The 27,631-nt window shown below is 35.9% G+C and overlaps 1 protein-coding gene across 4 annotated transcripts in view; it reads right to left on the bottom strand.

Annotated features, from left to right (window-relative positions):
• Nucleotides 1-27,631, bottom strand: part of CTNNA3 (catenin alpha 3) — a 1,667,940-nt gene that overhangs the window by 570,867 nt on the left and 1,069,442 nt on the right. For all 4 annotated transcript variants that reach the window (XM_057505911.1, XM_057505908.1, XM_057505909.1 and 1 more), the window contains exon 10: nt 12,785-12,877. In XM_057505911.1, coding sequence (XP_057361894.1) covers nt 12,785-12,877 — 93 coding nt within the window. The remainder of the gene's footprint in view (nt 1-12,784; nt 12,878-27,631) is intronic.

The following is a 27,631-nucleotide window of genomic DNA, read 5'->3' on the forward strand; positions in this document are numbered from 1 at the left end:
GGATGTTGAATTTTGTCGAATGCTTTTTTCAGCATCTATGGAGATGATCATGTGGTTTTTGTCTTTCTTTTTGTTGATGTGGTGGATGATGTTGATGGATTTTCGAATGTTGTATCATCCTTGCATCCCTGGGATGAATCCCACTTGGTCATGGTGTATGATCCTCTTGATGTATTTTTGAATTTGGTTTACTAATATTCTGTTGAGTATTTTTGCATCTGCGCTCATCAGGGATATTGGTCTGTACTTTTCCTTTTTGGTGGGGTCTTTGACTAGTTTTGGCATTAGGGTAATGTTGGCTTCATAGAATGAGTTTGGGAGTATTCCCTCCTCTTCTAATTTTTGTAAACCTTTAAGGAGAATGGGTGTTATGTCTTCTCTGTATGTTTGATAAAATTCCAAGGTAAATCCATCTGGCCCAGGGGTTTTGTTCTTGGGTAGTTTTTTGATTACTGATTCAATTTAGTTGCTGGTAATTGGTCTGTTTAGATTTTCTGTTTCTTTCTGGTTCAGTCTTGGAAGGTTGTATTTTTCTAAGAAGTTGTCCATTTCTCCTAGGTTTTCCAGCTTGTTAGCATATAGGTTTTCATAGTATTCTCTAATAATTATTTGTATTTCTGTGGGATTCGTCATGATTTTTCCTTTCTCGTTTCTAATTCTGTTGATGTGTGTTGACTCTCTTTTTCTGTTAATAAGTCTGGCTAGAGGCTTATCTATTTTGTTTATTTTCTCGAACAACCAGCTCTTATTTTCATTGATTTTTTGCTATTGTTTTATTCTTCTCAATTTTATTTATTTCTTCTCTGATCTTTATTATGTCCCTCCTTCTGCTGACCTTAGGCCTCATTTGTTCTTCTTTTTCCAGTTTCGATAATTGTGACATTAGACCATTCATTTGGGATTGTTCTTCCTTCTTTAAATCTGCCTGGATTGCTATATACTTTCCTCTTAAGACTGCTTTTGCTGTGTCCCACAGAAGTTGGAGCTTTGTGTTATTGTTGTCATTTGTTTCCATATATTGCTGGATCTCCATTTTAATTTGGTCATTGATCCATTGATTATTTAAGAGCATGTTGTTAAGCCTCCATGTGTTTGTGAGCCTTTTTGCTTTCTTTGTGCAATTTATTTCTAGTTTTATACCTTTAGGTCTGAAAAGTTGGTTGGTAGGATTTCAATCTTTTGGCATTTACTGAGGTTCTTTTTGTGGCCTGGTATGTGGTCTATTCTGGAGAATGTTCCATGTGCACTTGAGAAGAATGTGTATCCTGTTGCTTTTGGATGTAGAGTTCTATAGATGTCTATTAGGTCCATCTGTTCTAGCGTGTTGTTCAGTGTCTCTGTGTCCTTACTTATTTTCTGTCTCGTGGATCTGTCCTTTGGGGTGAGTGATGTGTTAAAGTCTCCCAAAATGAATGCATTGCATTCTATTTCCTCCTTTAATTCTGTTAGTACTTGTTTCACATATATTGGTGCTCCTGTATTGGGTGCATATATGTTTATAATGGTTAAATCCTCTTGTTGGACTGAGCCCTTTATCATTATGTAATGTCCTTCTTTATCTCTTGTTACTTTCTTTATTTTGTGGTCTATTTTGTCTGATACTAGTATTGCAACACCTGCTTTTTTCTCTCTGTTGTTTGCATGAAATATCTTTCTCCAACCCTCGACTTTTAATCTGTGCATGTCTTTGGGTTTGAGGTGAGTCTCTTGTAAGCAGCATATAGATGGGTCTTGCTTTTTTATCCATTTAATTACTCTGTGTCTTTTGATTGGTGCATTCAGTCCATTTACATTTAGGGTGATTATTGAAAGGTATGAACTTATTGGCATTGCAGGCTTTTAGTTTGTGGTTACCAAAGGTTCAAGGTTAGCTTCTTTACTATCTTACTGTCTGACTTAACTCGCTTGTTGAGCTCTTATAAACGTTGTCTGATGATTCTTTATTTCTCTCCCTTCTTATTCCTCCTCCTCCCTTCTTCATATGTTGGGTGTTTTGTTGTGTGCTTTTTTTAGGAGTGCTCCCATCTAGAGCAGTCCCTGTAGGATGCCCTGTAGAGGTGGTTTGTGGGAGGCAAATTCCCTCAACTTTTGCTTGTCTGGGAATTGTTTAATCCCTCCTTCATATTTAAATGATAATCGTGCTGGATACAGTATCCTTGGTTCAAGGCCCTTCTGTTTCATTGCATTAAATATATCATGCCATTCTCTTCTGGCCTGTAAGGTTTCTGTTGAGAAGTCTGATGATAGCCTGATGGGTTTTCTTTTGTAGGTGACCTTTTTACTCTCTCTGGCTGCCTTTAATACTCTGTCCCTGTCCTTGATCTTTGTCATTTTAATTATTATTTGTCTTGGTGTTGTCCTCTTTGGATCCCGTCTCTCGGGAGTTCTGTGTGCCTCCGTAGTCTGAGCAACTATTTCCATCCCCAGTTTGGTTAAGTTCTCAGCAATTATTTCTTCCAAGACACTTTCTACCCCTGTTTCTCTCTATTCTTCCTCTGGTACCCCTATAATGCAGATATTGTTCCTTTTAGATTGGTCATACAGTTCTCTTAATATTGTTTCATTCCTGGAGATCCTTTTATCTCTCTCTGCATCAACTTCTGTGTTCCTGTTCTCTGGTTTCTATTCCATCAATGGCCTCTTGCGTCCTATCCATTCTGCTTATAAATCCTTCCAGAGTTTGTTTCACTTCTGTAATCTCCCTCTGGACATCTGTGATTTCCCTCCAGATGTCTGTAATCTCCCTCTAGACTTCATCCCTTAGCTCTTGCATATTTCTCTGCAGCTCTGTCAGCATGTTTATGATTCTTATTTTGAATTCTTTTTCAGGGAGATTGGTTAGGTCTGCCTCTGCAGATCCTTTCTCAGGTGTAACTGTCTTGGTCTGGACCAGATTTTTTTGCCTTTTCATGGTGATTGCAGTAGCTGTAGGCAGGTTGCAGGTGTGTCAGCTGGGAGAAGAAAGTCCTTTCCTGCTTGCTGGATGCCTTGCCCTTCTCCGCTTCCTGTGACGGCTACCTGCACTCCTGGAGCAGCCACTGGGTTAATCTCCTAATCTGCTGCGATCGGGGTGTCTGTCAGAGCAGCGCAAAGCCCTGCAGGGAGTGGCAGGCACGCCAGGTGCGCTCCTCCATGCTAGTGGGCAGCTGTGTAGCAGCAGCGGCCTTTAGGTCTGGCCTGGGCGGCTGTGCGTTGGGCTGGGATTCCAGTCGGCTCCTGGGAGTGCACCTGCTCCCTCTGGCTCCGCTGCTGGTGCGCATGGGGCTTTTCTGCGCAGGCTTCTACCGGGCTCTGGCTTCACTGCCACCGGTGCACTCAAGCCGCACCTGGGCTGTTTGGTCACGCCACTGTGGGCTAGCCCTGTGGCGCATGGGTCTGCTCTCGATTCCTTCTAGCACTTCCGACCCCGGTGGGTGCTCCCACTCTCCTGCTACTGGGCCCGTGTGTCAGGGTCCGCGCCAGTTGGAGGAACGACTAGCAGGCTGCCTAGTCCTGTGAGGGGCTTCAGAGCTGCACTGCCTCCCCCGGGGTTTAGGGCGCCTAAGTTTCCCCGGTATTCCCAGCTGCCAGGACAACTTCATCCAGCTATGGGGTCCCTGTCTCTTTAAGACTTGCAGAAAGCACTCACTTTTCTTTTGTCTCAGGGGCGCCGGTTGCGGGGACCTGCCCACAGGTTCTGCTTTTCCATTTCTCTAATATCCAGCACCCGTGCACCTTGTGTCTGCGTTCCAGGTGCGGATTTCTAGAGCTGGTTGTTTAGCAGTCCTGGGCTTTCACTCCCTCCCTGTTCTGACTCCTTTCTTCCTGCTGGGTTCTGGGGTGGGGGAGCATTCAGGTCCTGCCTGGCCATGGCTTGTGTCTTACCCCCTTCGTGTGATGCTGAGTTCTCGCAGATGTAGATGTATCCTGGCTGTTGTACTGCATCCACTGGTGTCTCTTTTAGGAATAGTTGTATTTATTGTATTTTCATAACTATATATGTTTTGGGGAGGAGATTTCCTCTGAACTACTCACGCCGCCATCTTCCTGTGTTCCATCCCATAGAATTCTTAAGAAAATGATTATTTCAAATTGATTATTTGGGTCCTATAGTTTTATTTAGTTCCAAACAAAATATCCATCATCATCATCATCATCTACAGAAGATGAAAGAAAACATATATGCTTCCCCAGAGCATGATACTTAGAAAATTCAGTGCTTTCCATTCATAGACATGCCACCTTCTCAATCACAAAAACAAACAAAACCCCCATACAAATCAGGACACGTGCTTCCATTGGAAAGACAGAGCCCAGTGTCCTTACTGAGGCATGTACTAAATACAGGAACACATCATAACTTCATCAGGCTGCTGTTGTAACAAAACAGCCCTGTCCATGCTAAGGGAGATAATGCCAGTCACTTCACATGACTTGCACTTCAAGCAGACAAAATGTTACACAGAGACCTTTTATCACTTTGGTTAGAAATTGGGAGTTTCTACACCTCCCAGAAAACAAAGGATGAGAAATAGTGCTGCCTTTCACCATCTTCCTGCCAATGTCTACAATGTTAAATAAGTCCATGCAGATATAATCATTCATTCCACAAACATGTACTGAGTGCCTATTTTGTATCAGGCATTATTTATAGGATACATCAGTGGACCAAAAACTCCTGCCCTTGTGGAGGTTACATTTTTCCATGTTTAAATATGAATACAGGAGATCTCCAGTGCACACCCTGCCCCAGTGACTTTGCTCTTTTTATACCTCACAAGCTTCTATGTCTGGGACAATTTGGACTTCCCTTCCTGTTTTCAAAACATCCAATATACAACATTTTTAGAAAGTAATTATATATTTCCAATCAGCAACTTATAAAAATAGATCTCCAAGCACATCACTGAAAATCAAGCAGATGCCTCTGCAAGCTGTTTTAGCTCTGTCAGGTCACTGGATACCAGCTGATGAGGCAGATAAACCACAAAGAAGATACAACAAAGTTGTACCAGATATTGACTCAAAAATGACAGTGATTAGAAACTTGGCTTGATTTTGGAAAATCTAAGCATTTGTGCGAGTTTGTCTAATTGAGTTTGTCTTATTTCCATAGGGAAAATATCCTAGGTTCTTGCCACGCTTTTTATGAATTAAAGAATCTTATTCACAGAAAGAACCTTTAAGACCATCTCATACCTCCACCACCCAATCAATAGTGAAACTCTGTTCCAGCATTCTTTCTCTCTTCTCTTTTCACAAGGCACAGTCTATTTGGCTCTTGTTTAAACACATTCAGTGATTAGTTAACAGCTCACTATGGCTTAAAAAATCTCATCATTTTTCTGCCTTGCCTTAAACTGCAGGGCCTGAACCCAGCATGGTATTCTAGATATCCCCATGCCAAGTACATTTCACAAGCTAAGCATCAATCATTTTAAAACTGTATAATGGTCCCCATGCCACATTACTAACTTGTATAGCTGAGTCACCTAAATTAGTTCTTTTAATTTTCTTGATTTTTCAGGTGATTAATAATTTTGAAAGAAGGAGGTAGAGAAAGGGAAATAACTAATGTAGGGTTGGGACACTTTTGTTTTGCCAATTAAACCAATAACCATATGAAAAAAACTATTCATAAATCAAATATTCTGATGGATATCAAACAAGTAAAAAGTACATAAATTTCTGATAAAATGTTGAATAAATTTTACTTGATGAAGAAAGCTAACTATACTGAACTAATTTCACTATAGACCATGAAAATACTTTCATGGACTAGTGCTTGTAATTCATTGAGCTAGATAACAAATGCCCCTCTTGACTCCTGGTCCCTGAGGTTCTTATGATAAGCAATGTTTTTCTGATTCGCTTATGCAATAGATTTTACTTAACCGAAGCCCTGACTTTATATTCACCTTTATTAAATTTCACTTTATGAGCTTTCAAACATTAGTCTAAATTATCAACATACTTTAGAACTTTGAAGCCTATCTTTTTTATTTTTGTGCCATATGCAAATACAAAATGTTTCTTTTAAAATATCCTCCCAAGTCACTTGTTAAAATGGAACAAGGGTCAAGCCCTATAGAGAGCTTTATCCTTTCACCTGGTTGAGTTCAAACAGCTATAGCACTCCGGCAAAGCTCTCATCCAGAGCACATTTTTTTCCTTTATACAAAAGACAAAACCAATAGAGGATTTCAGGATGGAGATCCTGGCAATTAAAGGCTTGTAGGCCAACTTCTCACCCAAGGCATGTACCCTCTGAACAATAGCCTGGTCAATTGGTCACTCTCCATGTGTTTTAATGTCTTTGGCATTGAGAAACTCCAAATCCCTCTTTCTCAATAAACTCCAATCCCTTTCAGGATTGCTGTGTTAGAAAACTCATTCTATATTGAGATGAAATTGGTATCCTGCTAGCTCAAACTTAAAGGTCATAGTTCTGCTCCTCAGGAACCTTCAGCCCAATTCTTCACAACATTATCCTTTAAAGATTCAAAGAGATTCATCATGTTTCTCCAAGTCTTACCTTTTCCTGCCTAGAAATTCCCCATTGCTTTTATGAGTTTTTCTTATGACATAGTTTCAAGATATGCCATTATTTCATACATCCTCTCCTAAATATGTTCCAGTGACTGTTTTTTTTAATGTGACACATATAACTGGGCAAAGTATTATTAGTTGTAGTCCTTTTAGACACAGTAAGAACCAGGATGATCCAATCACTGGAACCTAGGTTAATTCAATCTTATTTAGCTAACAGAAATTAAGTGTTCCTACTGTCAGTTCCTCCTGACCATGTGTTTTCTCAACTTGACTCATACCAGAATCAATCTGGAAATTTTTTAATTGGTTCATTTTGTTCAGAAATTAATAAAATACTTAGTTCTGGTTAAATTAAGAGTCCTAATAGAAATAAATGGAATGTAAAAGTATTCCTCGCTGTCCTTTGTCCCCAGTCACACTTCTTGTAAGTAATCACTATTAAAATTCTCATAAGAACCTTTTGGAAAAATTTTCTATGCCTACATAAACATATGGCTCAATCTATCTCCTTTTTTTCACATAAATGAGATAATATACGTACTCATCTGAAATCTGCCCTTTCCACTTATCCTGGGTATCTTACATCTCAAAACATATATTAAGCTGATTTAACTACTTTAAACAGCTTTTAACATTTTCTGCTAACAGTCATTTTAGTTGGTTCTAACTTTTGACATTACAGATAAAGCTGCAAAAAAACCTTACAGGCTTAAGTGCATGCACGCACATACAAATTGCTGGATCTGCAATTAGTGTATCTCAATGTATATGCATGTTTTATTTCATCATATATTGAACTTACACACATGTATGCACAGACATATGCACACAACTGGGGTACACTCCAGACTTACTAATTTTGAGTTCCAGGATACACTACATAAAAGAACATACAGTTTAAAAGTAATTTTAGTACAGAGAAGTTTGGGAATAAGTTTTCAAACTTATTCTTTGATGAAAAATATTAAATCATATTAGTGTTTCTGATAGCTTCACCACATTGTTGATTCAAATTGAGATTGGTATCAAGTAGAACCTCTTCACCTTTTGTAATTTGTTCTATAGTGACCAGTATCTATGGTTTGATGTTTATAGCTATTATATTTCATGTGGATACTAAGATTTAGTCCATATTCTAGAATATCCTAATTCTTTGTAACTGGATTCTTTTAGCTAATACTTTTCCTGTGTCCTCTTATTGTTAACTGAAAATTTCAAGAACATTGTTTTATAATTTTGTCCAAATCACTAATAAAACACTGAAATGAGAAAGGTCAAGAACAGATCAGTTTAGCGTATCAGTAGAAGTCTCGCCCTTGGCTAGCAACTACACATTAATAAGCCATTTTAAGGACTTTTTTTTCATCAGCTGCAACTCAAACTAATTATACTGTAATTTCTTTTTATGTTGTCAAAAGAAGACATGCCCCATCAGAAAGAGTATCACAAGAGCTGTTGCCAAAAGCCTTGCTACCCTCTCTAAAGATAAAATGATTTATCATTCTAGAAACCCTGTCATTCATTTACACATTGAAAAATAGGTATTGAATATTTGATATATGCCACATTTCTGCTGCACACAATGGATAGAAGTAGCAAGGAAGGAAGACTAAACCAATGCCTTCATGAACTCTAAGGTTGACTGAGGCAAATATACAGTAAAACATAACAATATAAAATATAATTTCAGATTGTGATAGAGACACTGAAAGAAAGAAAAATGATCACATAATAAGGTACAGATGGAGGAGTGATTTAAGGAGACTGATCTTTGAGAAGGTGATATTTGAGCTGAGTCCCCATGAACTGAACAAACAGAGCTATCCATTTCGCCATATGGGAAAAGAGCACTGGGAAATCACCAAGTGCACACTCCCTTAGGTGAAAAGGAGCTTATTGTGATCTAGAAACTGAAAGGCCAATGTGCAGAGATTTTATAAGTGAAAAGGAAATTGATATGGGGTGGGGCTGGAAGCTAGGCAGTAGGAGGTTCATATATGTCTGAGTAAGCCATTAACACAATGTCTGCATTTTACCTTAAAAAGCTAAGGAAAGCAATTGCTGTGGTAAACATCTTTAAAGTTTTACTTTGCTGAAATGTTCTCTTCAGTAATCAGGAAATTATAAATTAAAACCAATGAGATATACTTAATACTCTTCAGATTGAAAAGACATTTTAAAAAGTGGCAGCATTAAGTGCTATCCACATTGCTTTTTATATAGTTACTAGATTGAGTATAAGCATGGAAACAATACAGGTGATATTTTCTGTAGTTAAAGACAAAGTGATAGTTGCACAGGCTAAGATGTTGATGTATAAGATGGAGAAAAGTATATAGACTTAAGATGCATATTTTTGGTGGAATTGATAGGACTTGTTACTGGATTTGGTAGGAAAAACAGCCATTAGACCTCATTAGAATATAAACTTCACAAAGACAAGTATTTTTTTTTTTTGAGAGGGCATCTCATATTTATTGATCAAATGGTTGTTAACAACAATAAAATTCTGTATAGGGGAGTCAATGCTCAATGCACAATCATTAATCCACCCCCAGCCTAATTCTCATCAGTCTCCAATCTTCTGAAGCATAACGAACAAGTTCTTACATGGTGAACAAATTCTTACATAGTGAATAAGTTCTTACATGGTGAACAGTACAAGGGCAGTCATCACAGAAACTTTCGGTTTTGATCACGCATCATGAACTATAAACAATCAGGTCAAATATGAATATTCGTTTGATTTTTATACTTGATTTATATGTGGATCCCACATTTCTCCCTTTATTATTATTATTATTATTTTTAATAAAATGCTGAAGTGGTAGGTAGATGCAAGATAAAGGTAGAAAACATAGTTTAGTGTTGCAAGAGAGCAAATGTAGATGATCAGGTGTGTGCCTGTAGACTATGTGTTAATCCAAGCTGGACAAGGGCAATAAAACATCCACGTATGCAGAAGATTTCTCTCAGAACGGGGGGGTGAGGTTCTAAGCCTCACCTCTGTTGATCCCCAATTTCTCACCTGATGGCCCCCCTGCGACTGTGCCTGTCTTAGGTTGTTCCTCCCTTGAGGAATCTTACCCGTCTCTGGGAACCAGTCATCTTCCGGGGCCATACAGGGAAATGTAAAGTTGATAAGTGAGAGAGAAGCCATACTGTTTGAAAAGGTTAGCTTTTTACTTCTTTGCATATTAATGCCCTGTGGCTTCTATGCCCAGCATTTGTCTTGAGGTATCTTTACCACTTGGAGGAATTATGATACTCGGTAAGTTCGATATGAGGCACGAATTCTATTTAAGGGTTGTAATTAGGAAGGAAGAAGAAAAGCTATAGAAGTAGCAGACGGAAGAAAACATGGGAAGATTGATTATCTCTTTGACATATCTTCTTGTAGAGTAACTTAAGCATGTATAGGTTTTAAACTACTAATTAAATCGCGCACACACATTAACATAATAATAATACAGTTACATAACCAAAGCAGATCTATAATTACCAGCCAACTCCAGTGAAGCCAAGAAAACCAGTTAGGCACCCTAGGCATTTGTGAAAATTTGTCTATGATATGATGGATATTGTCCAACTGTACTTGAACAGTCTGAGAGAAGTCAGACAAATTAAAACAGCCCATTCCTGGGAACTGTTCACATCCCATATGTTCTTTTAAAAGTAGATAGTCTGTAATTGTTAAGATTTTGGAAAAGACAAGTATTTTTGTCTGTTGTTTTTTTTTACTACTTTTTCCCCCAGATGTATAAACAATGAAACAATGCCTACCACATGATATTGTCCAATAAGTATTTACTGAATGAAGAAAGGAAACCTCTAGGTTTTGTCCCAAAGCAACTAGGTGAATGGCCATTCCATTTGAGTAAAATTGGTAAGACTGAAGAAGCAGCAGAATGAGATGAGGTTGGAAAAATATGGAGTTCCATGTTGGGTAATTTTTTAGATGTCTTCTAGATATCAAAGTAGAAATGTGAAGGGAAAAATAGATATTTGAGTCTTTAGGAGAGAAGTAAGACCAGGAGAGAAAAATTTGGAAGCCATCAGCATATAGCTATGGAATTTATTGTAATAAATCATAAAAATCTAAAGTCCCCAAAGTATATAAAAAATATCTGACTATGGAGATACATAAAGTGTGTTTATTAATGGAAAGATTCAATATCTTAAAAGAATCATTATTCCCTAAAATAATCAAAATCTAAAGCATTTTAACAATTTTAAGTCTAACATGTGTTTTCATGCAATATGACAGGTTGATCCTGAAATTTACATGAAAGAGCAAAAAGTAAGAACAGTAACAATTCAAAGAAAAAATCAAGGTGAGAAAACTTGCCTGTAAGATTTTTAGCATAAAACCGTATTTAAGACATATGATATTGTTGCTGGGATAAAGTAGACCAGTGGAACAAAACAAATTCCAGAAACTTTTATACCTTGAAACATATTTCAATTTATCTATCAATCTATATTTACATATAGAATATTAGTAAAAAATTACACAAACAATATGTATGTATTATATATGTACAGTGTATTATATAAAATATGTGCTACATATATATTTATTATATATGTGAATAGTATATAATACATATATGTGTATATATATATATATATATATATATATTAAACAATGGGAACATTTAAAAAGTGTGTGTGAATGAAACAATAGTAGTATTTCACATTAATTGGGAAAGGATCCGCTATTTAATACATGATGGTGGACTAGTTAGCAGCACTGTTGAAAAAAAATGGACCTATTCAGATGAAGTAAAGATCTAAGTGTTAAATAACAATACTTCAAACTTTTTTTAAAAAAATGTGGGAACTATGTAATGGTTTTTATTGGAAGAATTTTTTAAGGCAGAAACCAATAAAACATAGCCCAGGGTAGGTACTAAAAAATCTATTGAAAGAATTAAAAGATAGAGCATATGTTTACATTAAAGTTCTTAACATTCCCTGTGATTAAACTATTACTTTAAAAGTTAAAAGCTACAGTCAACAGATGATATTTTTAACAAATCTAAGCAATGCAACATCAACCACAACAAAAAAGACAACCTGACTAAAAATGGGCAAAGGGTTTGAGCAATTCACAGAATTAGAAAGCCAAATGGTTAATAAACCCCATTTGAAAAAAATGTTCTCTTTAGTAATCAGGAAATTATAAATTAAAACCAATGAGATATACTTAATACCCTTCAGATTCAAAAGACATTTTAAAAAGAGACAGCATCAAATGCTATCCACACACAGAGAAACGAGAACTCTCACAGACTATTGGGGGGAATGTAAGTGATTTGACCAATTTAGAGATTACATTGCAGTATTCAGGTTCTCTGTGAGATCTCATAAAAAACTGACATCAGTTATGAAATCACAGTTGCAAGTACTCTAGACTCCACTTCTCCAGCCAGTGTGTACTTATTAATCAACATTAAGTCCCAAGAAGCAGTCTCCCATACTGTTTCTTCAATATTCTTAAAGATGAAATTGTCAGCAAGGCAAGTCAGGAATTAACACATACTCTACTTTTAGTAAAATGAGAATCTTAGCAGAGGCTTGAAGTCTCTACTCATTGTTATATGTCATAGCCTTACAATGCTTGTGGTCTTTATTAGGAACTAATTACTCATATTATTTCTTGATTTTCTAAGATGAGGTGTTTAATAGTGCCTTTATGTGTATCCTGATTCATGGCTACAAAGCTATTAGTCATCTAGAAATAATTCCCTAAAAATGTTCTGCTCTTCAGATCTTAATAAATTTCTGAATTTCAGACAAGAAAACATTTCTTGATTTTTTTCAGACTTAAGACTTCTTACGATAAAGGGTGGAGGGGTGTTGGGAGTTATTCCTTTCATACTGTTAGAAATTTTAAAATGAATTATGACTAAAAATAAATCACATCTATCGGAGAAAGCACTGTTTTGATTTCAAACTATATCCTTCCCTTAAAAAATTCTGATACAGTCCCTTAGGGGAAGTTACAAGAACCAGGTGCTAAGCAAAGTACTAGGTACTTAGTAAAAAATAAACCAAAATCTTAGGAGGCGTCATCTTCTGTGTTTAAAATAATATTTTAATGTCATATGTATTAAAGTCTGAAGCATTATATTTATGTTACATATTATATATTATATAGAATTATAATTATATTGCATATTATATATAATAACTATATATTCACATATATATAGTTTAATGAAAAGAGGTAGTAACTTAGTTATCATACCTGTGGACACAAGGTTTCCAGGTGACTGGCTGCAATTTTGACAATTTTAATCCCATCTTCATTTGTTGACATGGAACAAGCAAGATTTGCCACCTTAAATACAATCCAAAATAATAGAAATTATTTCAGATTGCCAAGCAAATGCAGAAACATTTATTATACTAGACAAGTAAGAACATGTACATATTTATTGAAAATCTCAGTGACAAACAGCAGCATTCCCATAAATGTCACTGGCATCTGTTTTATGGAGTTATTCAGAGAATCTACTAAAACAAATAACAACTCAGAAACTTAGGGAATTGTTTAAAACCAAAGGGAAGACTGGCGAGTGAATCAGTAAACCCTATACAGTCTCTTCGTATCAACATCTAGCACATAATAAGATGCTGACTATGTTGGTTTCCTGTGGGACTGAAAAAAAAAGGTTTGTCTATGGACTGAATGCTAATAAGTTCTTGGAAACTCATATGATCGTGGTTTAAGTTTGTAACTGGTTTATTTCCCAGAGGTCTATTATGCATACTTAAGTTGCATTAAGCATGACTATTTCTTTATTCATGTTTTATTCAGCATCAAATATTCTACAAACCTGAACAAATACAAGATAATCATACTCTTCTTCCAGTTCTTGATTTTCTACTACAACTCCATGTCCTGCAGTCAATTTGATTCAAGCAAATTCTATATGTACAAATACTTTCTTCATACGATTACAGAGCCATGAGAAAGAGCATGAGATTCCATTCCTTTCCTCTGTCACTCTTATTCAACATTCCTCTTGCTAGCAACTGAGTGTTTGTACAGGGGCCACATTTTCTCTGGTTTACAAGATACCTCACTGTCTTCAACACTGCAAAGAAATCTCTTTTCTATAATTAGTTTTCTAACTTTCCTAATGTCTCTGCTGGTTATTATATACTTTAACATATTGCAGTTTTTACTGCTCAAATCCAAAGTGCATTCAGTTGGAGAGAAATCACATGCTAGTTTCATGCAATGGAAGCAAACAACAAATATATCTTCAGATCACTGTTTGTAGAGTACCACAAAATGTTACCTAAATGGATTTATGGTCTTTGCTCTTTTACAGCGTTATGTTTAAGATGTCAATAGTGAAACAACTCTTTGGTTTGCATTTACATATAATAAAATAACAGCCATACATTATTTCACTGTGGAAGGATATTGTTCATTTTATTAATGTACATGGAAATGGCTTACTTGAAAAGGTCTCTTGTTGGCTTGAAGGTCATAATGCCTCAACTTTTATATCTGACACATAATTAGCACATTTGTGAATCATCTGAAAAGGGCAGCAGTTTCTGTACTTCTTTCCCTCACTCCCCAAGCTCCACTCATAGAAAGTAGAATTCACCAGTCTAACTGCTTTAATATTAAGTCTTATGATAATTTACATTATGCTTGAAGAAAATATTTACCAGTCAATTTGAACACTGTTTGTTTTAAGTAAAATACAATAAAATTAAAAATTATTGACTCAATCATTTAGGCAAGTCAGATGAATGCTGGTTAATCCAAACTTTAAAAATTACAGAAAGTGCCCCATACACCTTTCTTTTTTTACTTAAATTTTTAATGTATCATCTTTTTCTTCTTTTCCCTTTTAAAAACAGACAGTCTTATTTTGGATATTAGCTGGCCACCATGTTTAGTATAAGCCAATTCAGTGACTAACATAACATGGAAATCATCTTAAACATGAAGTTTTTGTTTATATTAGCAGATTAAAATTTTGTAAAACTCTCAATAGAAAATACAACACAACTAAAAGTTTTCTGCTCAATCAGTGATTATACCAACACTCTGTCTTCCTTCATTCAGACATACTTGAACTTCACCTTACCAGAACTGTTCTGTCAGGTACAATTTCTAGGTAATTGAGTACTATTTCCAGATTAAGGCACTTGAGTTTAGTGATACTTTGTACAAAAAAAAATTGAATGTATAAGATAGCTAGTGTTCTGTGACAAAACAGAAAAGTGATAGGAATAAAATCTCTTTACACTTCTAATTTGAGTGATTTGTGACATAATCCCAAAGTCACATCAATGTGTAAATGAAAGCCAAATTTCTTCTAACAATATTCCTCAATTCTATATAGCTATTTAAGAAGTCAAGTATGTTGCCAAGCACAGCATGAAGGAAAACCCCTACTAGTAAAAAAAGCAACATGCAAATAAAATATTTGGTAAAGTAGTTAGATATCTGACATCTTTTGTATATCTAACTTTGACAATGTTTCAAAGTCTTCGTAAAGCTTCATTATTAAAGAGATCCTTGTGGAAAGTTTCTGTCCACTAAGGGAAATTAGGGCATAGGGAGGTTTTGGAGAAAAACATCTGGATTTGAAGCTGATTCCCACAATTGATAAGCTATCTAACCAATATTAAATTTTCTGAGCCTACTTTGTCACCTGAAAGTGGGTATGATAATACCTACCTCACTAGCATGCTTTGAGATTTAAATGAGATGGTGTGTGGAAATGGCCTGATACTTGTTAGCCCTCATCATGTAAGAATTTTCTTCTAGCTCATCTATCTTTCTCCTAATGCAGGGTGAGAAATAACCCTCACTCTCTCAAGAGGTTTTATAGAAATAAAACCTTAGGAATCTAAAGAAATTTGAAGAAAAAAAAAGTATAATCCAAGAACCACAAACTCAAGTCTTTTCAGTACTCATCCAGCAAACGTTGAGTCTAGATGTAAATCAGTGGTTGGGGTGGGCCAGTGGGTCCCCAGTCAAACATGAGTGTGTATGCCCTACATAAATATGTTAGAACTCATTAAAAGAAGATTAAATAAAAGGAAAAACCCACTGCCTTGACCAAACTAATAGTTTGTTGGCTTACTTTAATTCATAGGTCACCAGCTTACAACCTCTGACCCAATATTCTAATCTTCTATTGTATAGATTGGAAAACAAAGTCAAACAGGGAGAAGAAACATATTCAAACCATCCAATGGCAGATAGACTATTATGTGTGTGGTCTTTTTTGCACCCTGAGTTAATGTATTGACAAAGGTTCCTGCACTGAAATAAGTGACCAGACTTTTTACTGATATTGTGACTGATAAATTACCTTAAACAAATGGGATCAAATATTCTCAGGTAAATTCACAAGTTTATTAAAAAGAGAAGTATGGGACACAGTATTCTTTCACTTTTACAAGAAAACTAAAGTATATCACTAAGTTAATCACTGATACTGTAGCTAATAATTGCAAAAGTCAAATAAACAGGGACATGTTGTCATGTTACTGAGAGGAGAGTAGCTTTTTTACATGAGTACTCCTTACACAAACCTCTTTCCTTTACACCAGTCCTTCTGGCATCTAAGATATATGACCCAATCTAGATCCTTTAAACCTGACTACATTAACTAACATCTGGTCTTTTAAAAAAAAAAGAGAAGCTGTAGACAACAAAGCCTGGCCAGATGATTCCTGAACTAATTCACATTTATTATCATCCTGTTGATGTTTGTTCTTCTCTTCTTGGTACCTAGTTCAAATTCTGTATACCAATTTTGTATGTTCCTGCAATTCTATTTTCTGGACTTCAGTTCTTGCCTTTTACCTGGCATAGAATATGGTAACCTTCATTCCCTAACCCTTGGTCTTACATGAGAAATTCTATTCTGTGGAATCTGGCTTCACAGAAGTTTGCCAGCTAATCTAGTCCCGTCTCTCATTTACTATCAAGGTCAGGAAGATGGCCATACCTGACCAAAAAGAATGACTCACCAATGGCAGATCCAAGGACAGCTATAAAAAAGATATTTGGGGATCGGGAGTTTTTTCAATTATCTTTATATCAGTCTACAATGCAATATAGGCATATCTCTGCTTTTCACCATTATTTTGTTCTGATTTAGTAAAGAGATTTTATTTTAAAAGTATTAAATACCAGAGAATGCTATATTTTAACATACTAATATCAAGGTTTGTTTGAAATCTCAAGAGCACTACTTGTCCCCTCAGTCATTTTAAACAACTGAAATGGTATTGTTGTTAGGAATGAGCTCACTATTTGGACAGCTGCTCATCATGCATCATGCACAGTTTGTCACTAAGGAATTCTCACATAGATATTTACTGTGATATGATTTCTCAAGAACATGAAACAAACTTTGATGCTTGGTGAAATTTTCATTGTTACACATTCATTATTTATATATAGTTCACATAGCTAATTGTAATATCATGACACTGTGCATCCTAGCTCTCAGTGGGAGAGAAAGGTCACTGTCTCATTTTCATTCATTTTTCTATTTGGCAGATGGTCAGGCAACTCCTGTGTAAACACTTTCAGAGACAGAGAATTACAGAAATAGACAGAGAATCATCCTCTGACCCTTCTTCATCAGAAAAAAGAAAATTTTTGAATTACATATAATATAAGCATAAAGGTAAGTATCATTACTTTAAGTTACGGAGGAAGAACACTTGAAGAAAGAAAGCCCTTGGTTCATTAAACCTAATTGCCCTATATTGAATACCATCTGACTGTGTATGTTTATTGGTAACATCAAAATCTGACAAATCTGTAGCAAAGATACAAATGAACACAGGCTAACTTTCGGTAAGAATACAGAAGCAATATAGCTCAAATGAGTTCTTTAACTTGGTACTTGCAAAGGAGATTTGGCTTTCTTTCTGAATTTAGAGAAGAATAAAGGTTCACAAAAGCTTGTGAAGAGGCATGAAGAAGGAAAAGACAGGCCCATGTCCTTTAGTCATACTAGTAAATAGCAAAATTTTAAGTCACTGGCCAAATCACTGAAAGAAGGCACATGAGAAGTTCTTCAGGCTGGTGGGAGATAATCAGAGTTGGATTGGATACTCTGAGTTGCCACTGAGATATATAGCTAGACATAGCCAATAGGTAGTTAGGTATTTAGTTAGGAGGGGTCCACAGGGGATATGAATTAGAGAGTCCCTAGCTTACCAATAGTGATTGGATGTGATTGTGCAGGAAACAAATATTCTTAGAAGAGTATCTAAGGTACCAATATGTATTAGGCAGACAGAAGAGGATAGTTCTATGATGAATCTTGGGAAAAGTGACCAGAGATTGAGGTTACCCACAATACTCTGATGTCACGGAGGCTGGGAGAAGAGAAAGTTTCAAGAAGATGGTCTCAAATGTCACATATTGAGAGGTCAAGTTAAGTAAACCCTGAAATCATCCATTAATTCAGTCAACAGAGAGCCATTAGTAGGGTGCTTGGGTAAATGATGATGAGCAAACAAGCCTCACATGGACAAAGGACTGTGTCAGTGGTGAAGTAGTCCCATGTGCCCTGTGACTCAAAGCGAAGGTAGCGGCCTCCTCAACAACACTCACTCTCCCATTCCCATATCTATCCATCTCTGCTGACTTCACCTCTCAAACATCTCCTGAATCATCTATTTTTCTTGCTTGCATCCTAGTCAAGTTTACTGTCAGTTTTATTTTTTCATTCTGTGTCCAATCTTAGCTTTTACTCACAGCCACTGTGCCTTCTCTACAAAGTGTCCACCATAGTACAGGTGACTTTTTTTCAAATGCAAATTTGATTCCCCCATCATCTCCCTGTCCTCACACCATATCCCTTTCCCTACGAAGTCCTATATAGCCTGGTCCAAGACTCATCATGCATGCCACAGAAGGACATTTTCTTTAGCCTGGAATATGTTCCTTCTCCTTCCTCACCTCCACACTTATACCACTCAGACCTGCTTAAATTCCAGCCTTTAGGTCTCTGCTCAAAAGTAATTCCTTGGAAAGCTTTTCACCAACATCCTATCTATCACCTATCCCTGGGACCTCCCACTCCCCAAGTCAGGGTTTTCCTTCAAAGCATGATTCTTGGTTTGTAGTTATACATTCACTGAAGAGATTATTTGATTAGTGACCATTTCCTCTGCTTTATAAGAGCAGGGGCATTACCTGTGTTTTTTATCATCAGGTCCTTAGCTTATAGTACCTGATATATGGCAACTAAACAATAAATAGTTATTCAGTGAAAGAATAAATGCATGGATGCATGAATTAGTATGCTTAAGAATAAGAATATAACATTGCCAAAGATAGAATGAAAAAAATGGAGTTTAGAGGGAGGAGAAAGCAGCAGAAATTCAGGACAAGTGAATAATGTGAATGAAATTTCCCTTTGAAATTAATTTTCAATATTCACAGAAGCTTAGACAGCTGGACTTCAAAGAAAAGGTGTACACTTTTCTTCTAGTTTGGTCATCATTCTTAACAAAGCTCGGTGGGCAGCTTCTTTCAAGTTTTACTTTCACCTAAGATATCAAATTGGGAACAACTGAATAGCTCCCAATTTAGCTTTGAATTTATTTATTTCTAATCAGGTAAAATAATTCTTCAAAGAGCTTGAGCTGCTGCCAAATGCTGACGAGAATGGCAGATGGGAAGAGGCACGGTAACAACTGTCAAGAAACCCAGGAACTTTGTATCTCGTGCAAAATGTAATGTAATCATGCTTTGCTTCCAGCAAGCCTAGCTGCTCAGAAGCCTGTGGCATGGTGTAGATGGGAGTCTGTCCCAATGTTGGCATCCAAATGACCTTTATCTAAGCAAGACATCTCTTTTATTTCTCCTAGTGAAACAATGCTGCTCTGCTGCTCCTTGTGGTAACAAGAAATGACTATGAATATGAGTTTTGTAGAATACTGAACTAATAGAATTGTGCTATCAAAGTGCCTGGCAAGATGCAGGGAAACAATATCATCAAGCAGCAAATATTGATTATCCACCTAGTATGTGGGCTGAGAACTGCCAGGGAAATCTAAGGCAATGGAAATGAATCTCAAGAATCACAATTTATTTAAAGGAACACATGATAGAGAATAAAACTGTAGTTTCTTAGTTCAATAGGAAGCTAGAGGCAGGTGAACTTCTTAGAAGTGAGTGTAGTCAGGGTGGTTCAGGGAAACAGATTATTACCAAAGAACTTCACATTCTCTTGGACTTCAGATCTCAGGCTGCTTCTCAAGCCTTGTAAATCTTAAATCACACAATCCTGTCTCTGATGTTGGTTTTGCTAATGTAACTATTTACCTCTCTGTCTTTGGTAATCTATCTGTGAGATGAGGAACAGATCAATTATTTGCTTTCTAGGCCCCTCCCATTTCAATAATTGTGTTTTACTGATTATGTAACTTGATAATAAAATTAGACAGGAAATAGATGAGTAGAGCTATCAGGAAATTTTGCTATTTAAAACACAGAATTTCTAAATAAAATGTTATCAATTTAAATCCAACTATGTAAAAAAAAGAATAACAATACTATAAAACAATATTGTTTATCCTAGGATAAACCAGTGGCTCATGATTGGGAAATGGGAAACAAACTTAAGTTCCATTCTTAAATTAATAGACAAATTACTATATTTCAACAGATTTTAGAAAAGAATTTGATAGAAATTTTATGTTTATTCCTGTTAAAGCACAACAAAGCTAAACAAACTAATAAAAAACTTGAGCAAGCTATGAATAGAAGGACTTATTCTTAACCTGAAACAGGTCAAATTCTAGAAATTTACAGCAAGTATCTTGCTCAAAAGTCAAGACTAGGATATGCATACCCACTGTCACTGAAGTTAACCAGTATTTTATTCAAAAGTCTAGTCAATGTAAATGAACCTAAAAAATAAACGATAGAAAAAAATATTGTAAAGAAAGAGGGGTATTTATATTCTCATGAGACAAAGTTATCTATCTAGAGAATGAAACATAATTATCTAAGAAGCTGTTATTACTACTGAATATTCAATAATACAGCTTAATATAGGATGAAAAATATGTATTATTTTCCTATACATCAGCTAGCATCAAAATAAAAGTTTTAGTAGCACAATGTCTCTGTCATAACAACTTAAGTTATAAATTTCATTGTGTATATATATATATATATATATACCTATTAATAAATAAGTACAACCCTATGGTATATGTATATATGCATATCATATGTATATATGTGTATCTGTGCTCACAAATACACATATAATACATGAATGTATGTGTTAAGTTTTACTAATGAGAGAACAACTGAATGGATCTGGAAAAATATGTTCGTAGATGAGAATATTCAACATTATAAAATAAAATGTCTACTCTTACTGAATTTGTCTATTAATTTAAGAATGGAACTTAAGTTTTTTTTAATATACATCTAGAAGAGTATCTGAAAGACTAGCAAAGACCATTTGCAAAAGAATGAAGGAAAGAAGAGTAGGTGAGGAATTAAAATACAGGGAAATTCAAACCGCTATATTATATACTTGAAACCAATATAATATTGCATATCAACTATATTGCAATAAAAAATAGAATAAAATACATGGGAATTTAGTGATTATCAGAGCAATGAGAAAAATAATGGTTATGGCTTAATTGACAAATTGAAGGGGGGAGTTCAAGGTATGTAAAAAGATTGGCATGTATGACTACATAATTTTTTAAAATTTCAAATGAACTTATAAAGTCAAAACTCAAAAGATGAACAAAAAATATTTGTTATATATAATAATCCCCAAAAGACTATTATCCATTAAGTTCTAAGTATCTCCTAAACATCAATAAGGAAGAGGGGCCAAAATGGACAACCTATTTAAAGATACTTCACATATCAAATATGACTAATAAATACATGAAAAGATGTCCAGTGAAAAGACACTCTTGATCTATTAAGCAGAAAATGCAACTAAAACAAGAAAACTACATTTTTTGCACGTCATATCAGCAATAATTTAAAAGTTTGATATTGTTCCATATTGCTAAGGGTATGGGAAAGCAAGTGCATGGTAAATTGCCTATTTCTCAGAGGGCAATCTAGCTGTATCTATGAAAATTCAAAATTTGCAAAACCTCAGCAATTCAATTTAATGTCATCTGTCATTCAGAAATACAAACCTATAGCCACAGGAGTATTGATTGAAACTTCATTTGTAAAAGTAGAAAGGAATCTATATATTTATTAATATAGATTAATTATATAATACTATGATTCTGTTAAAAAAAGCAAAAAAATTCTGCTGACATGAAATATTTCAAATATATAATTTAAGTGAGAAATATTATGGTATATGTAGTGTGTGTTCCTATTTTAATAAAATTATGTATGTACAGATATGTATAAGTTCAAAGTATAAAGTCTACACTGATAAATCTCAGTGAGTCATATATAAGAAATGAAATGGAATTCCTATTGCCATGAAGAGAGGCATCCCATTTTAACTGTATGTTTCTATGTTGACTGAAATATTTCCAGATACACCGCTATATTTAAAATGATGATTTATAAATGTGATTGATAATCTACAATGGAACCAGGCACTGATTTTAACTCATGTTTATTTAATATAATGACAAATATCAAATGAATTAAAGCCCATCGCCAGTGGCAAAATCAGACCACCCAAAAGTGGCCTTAATAACAAATAAAAATGTAATTTGTTTGGAATGCTGAAGGTATTCCATGCATGTTGTGTAGTGTGTGGGTGTGTGTCTCTGTGTGTGAGTATGTGTATGTGCAATGAATATAAACTGATGATGCTTGTGGTTAAGGGATTATAATAAATATTACATTTCTTTATTTTTTATCTTACCCATGACCCCCAACTCTATTCAAATTTGTATCTGAACTTCTTGTTCTTCTTCAGTGAGTCATTAAAGATGAAAATATTCATTTGTCTAAGTGGACATATGTCAATGTTGTTCTAAAAAAACAGACATTAGTATGCTGTATCAGTTTGTGCCATCACAAAAGAAACAAACGAGATGAAAACACACATGCACACACACGCGCGAGACCTAAAGAGGTTTGGCTTTTAGAGTGTTGCTTCTAATGAATTATCTGAAGTGTATATTCCAGAGCTCAAATTAAGGTCTGCAATGTATACTGCTCTGAGTCCCCTTTACCAAACACGTTTCTCATCTTTTATTTTAGAATAATATATAATGGCATATAAATGCACATATACTATATTAATATGCAATGTAAATTATAATGGAAAAACTAGCTACACAGTTGCCTCAAGGTCCCTCTCTGAATTAAGCTATTATTCACCCCAGAATCACCACCCAAAGGATAAAAGTATGCACCACCAGACAAGTAAACGTAGTAAAATAAACAGCATCAAATAAAATCTAACTACCAAAGAGACAAAATAAATCTGGACTATAAATTAAAGACAAGACTGAGTGTCTTCCTGAACTAGTGATACACTTTGTTGTCTACTGAGGGTCAAGCATAAATAATGAAGCATGAGGTCCAATAAGTCCTTACTAATAGGATCAGTGTGTAAAGGGCAGATGTCAAAAACTACCATAATTGGCCTTAATTATCACTGAAATTGACATTAGATTTCCAAAGCAATTTTATAACCAGTGACCTGGCCTCTCAAGTGGCAGAAAGAGAACTGATTTTCTTAGACAGACTATGCTAAAGCCAATATAAAGTTTTCAGCTAGTTTAATTGTGAGTCAACATTTTTTGTGCATACCACTCTACCCAAATGCCATTATGGAAAAAGAACTTGTCATGCCCTGCAAAGAGTTAATTAAACCATGTTGCATAAACTTTGAGGGTATAGATAAGACAGCTAGGCATCAAAACATCAACACCTGTTCACATTCCTCACTTTCATAAAAGAAGGGGTCTCGTAGTAGCATGACAGGTGGCAATCAATCATCTGGCAGCTTTAAATTTGGAAGACACCCAGAATGATGACTTGAACAACAGTTTGTTTGTTTTCCTGGAAGGCATCTGTTTATGATTAAATTCTAACTTTGAGGGAAACAAATGAACTTTAAAATTACTAGAATTATAATCCCGGAGGAAAACTTCTGTCTCTCAGCATAAATGGTTCATAGTGAGTAACACAAATGAAAGAAAACAATGTGTGTGAAAAGGATGTGTATGTGAGCACAGAGAAGTGGGACTGGTGCAAGGTGTGGGGGGGCGCTGTGTATGAAGGCTCAGCAAAGTACACAAATCAGTTTACTACTACTAAACACTATGATTTTCATATCCCCTCATCCTTGAGGTCCCCCAAATCTTGTGAGGATTACTTGGTTGGGTTCTGGATTTAACTTTCATGATAACGGGGCATACCCAAATGATGTGATACAGGATGACAATAAAATCAAAGATTAAGGACCCTGTAAGTTTGGCAAGGATATGAGTTATTATATGTTTGATCTTAACTATGCCTGGTTACCTATTCATGACACTGAAATATCAGGTCCATAATGTGAGTAGTTGCTGTCATTAGAGGATATGATAATGATAAAATACTTGCCATGCAATTTTGGCAATGTTTCTTGATATTACTAATGGTTCCAAATAGCTCTAGAAGGAGGAGAGAGATGGAAGGAGAGGGAAAGACCTTATTTTATTAATCTTCCTTAATTAGAACAAACCAATATAGTAATTCTATCTGCACAAGGTTAAATTGTGAAGTCCCTGACAACAGAAACCATCTTACCCCTCCTTAGGGTTCTAAGATTTTGCAAGCAACGGTGCTCATAGTCTTTATCAAATTGAATAAATTTAAGCCAACATTGCAATTAAAATATTTTTCATATTGTCTTTTCTAGGAAGACAATTTATGATTAACCTGTTTACAAAGGGAAAAGAAAAAAAACCAAATCCCACAAATATTTATTATGTATCAGGTCTATTCAGACACTCAAGGAAGAATAGACAAACATATTCTCCCATATTGTAGGATGCCTTTTTGTTCTGCTGATGGTGTCCTTTGCTGTACAGAAGCTTTTTAGCTTGATGTTGTCCCATGTGTATGGAGATTCCTCAAAAACTAAAAATAGAAATACCATTTGACCGAAGAATTCCACTCCTAGGAATTTATCCAAAGAATACAAGTTCTCAGATTCAAAAAGACATAATCACCCCTATGTTTATTGCAGCACTATTTACAATAGCCAAGATATGGAAGCAACCTAAGTGTCCATCAGTAGATGAATGGATACAGAAGATGTGGTACATATACACAATGGAATACTATTCAGCCATAAGAAAGAAACAAATCCTACCATTTGCAACAACATGGATGAAGCTGGAGGATATTATGCTCAGTGAAATAAGCCAGGTGGAAAAGGACGAGTACCAAATGATTTCCCTCATTTGTGGAGTATAACAACGAAGCAAAACTAAACAAAAAAACAGCAGCAGACTTGCAGACTCCAAGAAGGGACTAATGGTTATCAAGGGAGAGGAGTGGAGGAGGGTGGATGGGGAGAGAGGGAGAAGGGGATTGAGAGGTATTATGATTGGCACACATGGTGTAGGGGGGGATCATGGGGAAGACAGTGTAGCAGAGAAGGCAAATAGAGTCTCTGTGGTATCTCACTACACTGATGGACAGTGACTGCAATGGGGCATGGGGGGGGACTTGATAATATGGGTGACTGTAGTAACCACATTGTTTTTCATACGAAACCTTCATAAGAATGTATATCAATAATACCTTAATAAAAATAATTTTAAAAAAGGAAGAATAGACAATAGAGGAAAAATAGTTCACAAGCTTCAAGATATGAAAAATTAAGATGTAAATATACAAAACTAGACATTAAATGAGTAAAACACTAATTGCTGATGGGTTCAGAGTAAGGAAACAATGCAACGAAGCTTAAAAGAATTAGCTGGATTAATTTAAAGAATCTTAAAGATAGCTTCTGTGTATCAAATGAGTTGTTTTTAAAACTGAATATGATTATCTTGTGAAAAGATATAGGTTAATAGGAAATGTAAATGTCTTAATAAATCCCAGTAACAGAAGATTTCTGGATAAGAGAAGTTAGATATTTCTGGATAAAATAACAAATTCTATTTAATAAAAATAGCAAATAGTTTAATGAAAATGAATGCTATTCCAAAACCTGAAGTTACATTTTGTTATTATATTTCTATCTTCACAGCAATATTTCCTGTGTGTTTACTTGTTTTCATTTCTTATTTTAAGCACTATGAAACTTGAATCCAATTCAAGAAAGTAGTGCTGCTCTTGAAGGTAGCTCTGTGCACATCAGCCACACGGCTCCACAGGCTGCACAAGCCAGGGGGATGGATTTTCCCCAACACTGCTTCAAGGTCTTGAATCACAGCCTCAAGAGTTGGAGGGCATTTTGCATCATCCAGTCTAGTTCTTGACCCCTTCTTCAGGAAGCTGGCCTGCTCGCACTGCACCTGGGACCTTTCAAATGGACCTTTCAAAATGTTGTCAGGCTCAACACCGGAGTAAAGAAATCCCGCAGCGTTCTGGCCTTGCTCAGTGTGTGCCGTTTTGTTCGAGAAGTCAGGAGACAGATTGCTTTCTTTCCTGGCTCTTGGAGGCAGAGGGTGGGCTTTTTCACCTATAAGATGGTAACCTTCTAAGTGCCTCCCTCTTGGGACTGAAAGGAGAGTACAAAGTGCCCTGAATGCTCAGCAGCCAGAAACAGAAAATGCCAAAGAAAAGCATAGTCCATTTTTCACTGCTCAGTTACAGTCCTACTTCCCCCTCATCTCTGGCTACTGTGGATTCCTCCTGCCTCGGGCTGCCAGGCTTCGGAAAGCACAACCCCACCTTGTATCTCTTTCTCCTGTTGGTTAATTAACACTAAGGGGCAGCTGTCATCCTTGCATAAGACCACAGCCATCGCTGGGTTACTCGAGGGCTAATTATGCTGTTTGTCCAGGCACAGTGTTTTTCTTCCTCCCAGCAGCCTACCTTGGAGACCCTTATTGCTCGTTATTACCTCCAATAGTGGAGGAACAAGACAAGACTGTCTGTCAGCTGTGCCACTTCTTACATTTCCAAGAAAAATCTTAAATCTAAGTAATGCCATTCTAGGCTTCCTCTGCAGGGGTTTTTTAGCTCAGCAAAATCCTTCTTATAATCTTTGTTCATAATTTCTTTCTAAATGCTGAATTATATTATTAAGAACTAGAAATATTTTCTGCAAATGATTTACTTTTAAATCTGCTATTCAGACATCTCTAAGGGTCACTGGTAACTCAAGTTCAATTCTTTATCTCCTCTCTCCCAGCAAATTCTAGTCAAATCTATTTATTTCAATTGGACATATTTTCCCATCTTCCTCCAGCATTGGACATAAAAGTTTATTGCTCTTCCTTTTCCCATCAGTAGACTAATGTCAGTCCCTACTATCTCCCTCAATCCATCTCCCACAGTGCGTTTTTCCTTTATCATGCCCCACCCCATCATTTTCCCTTTTCATAAACTAAAGTCCTTACTCCCCACCTAACCGATGACCTGCCACCGTCACCGCTGGCCCTTTCAGGAATCTCTAGGCACCACAGCTGAGCTGCCTTCATTGATTTCTGGGCTCTGAACCATCATTCCTTTTTGTTTTCCTCACTTCTTATTCTCTTCACATATTTCTTTTCCTCTCTCACAAATTCTTTCATCATCCAGATTCTGAGATTCCCTCAAACTCTTCCTCTCATTTTGCTCCTTTCACAACACTGTCTCTATGATAAGCAAAAAACAACATATAAAAAAATATGGATTCTTTTCTCATACTTTTAACGATACCATATTTATTTGCTTTCTCTTTTGGTGAATAATTCATTTCTTGTTGTTTTGCTAACAGAGTCTGTGAGCCAGAGGCTAATTTTACATTATGTTTTAAAGTGAATAGTAGACTATTTTGTCATAGCAATAATAATAAGTGTACCAGAAACAGGAAGTGTACTGGATAGCACTCTTTCGGGAACTTTGAAGTCCTAAAGGGCGGGACTCAATGCCCTGGTAGATTAGTTAAACCATAAAGTAATTAAGCAT

This window comes from Manis pentadactyla, chromosome 8 (genome assembly GCF_030020395.1).
Source record: "Manis pentadactyla isolate mManPen7 chromosome 8, mManPen7.hap1, whole genome shotgun sequence".
Lineage (NCBI taxonomy): Eukaryota > Metazoa > Chordata > Mammalia > Pholidota > Manidae > Manis > Manis pentadactyla.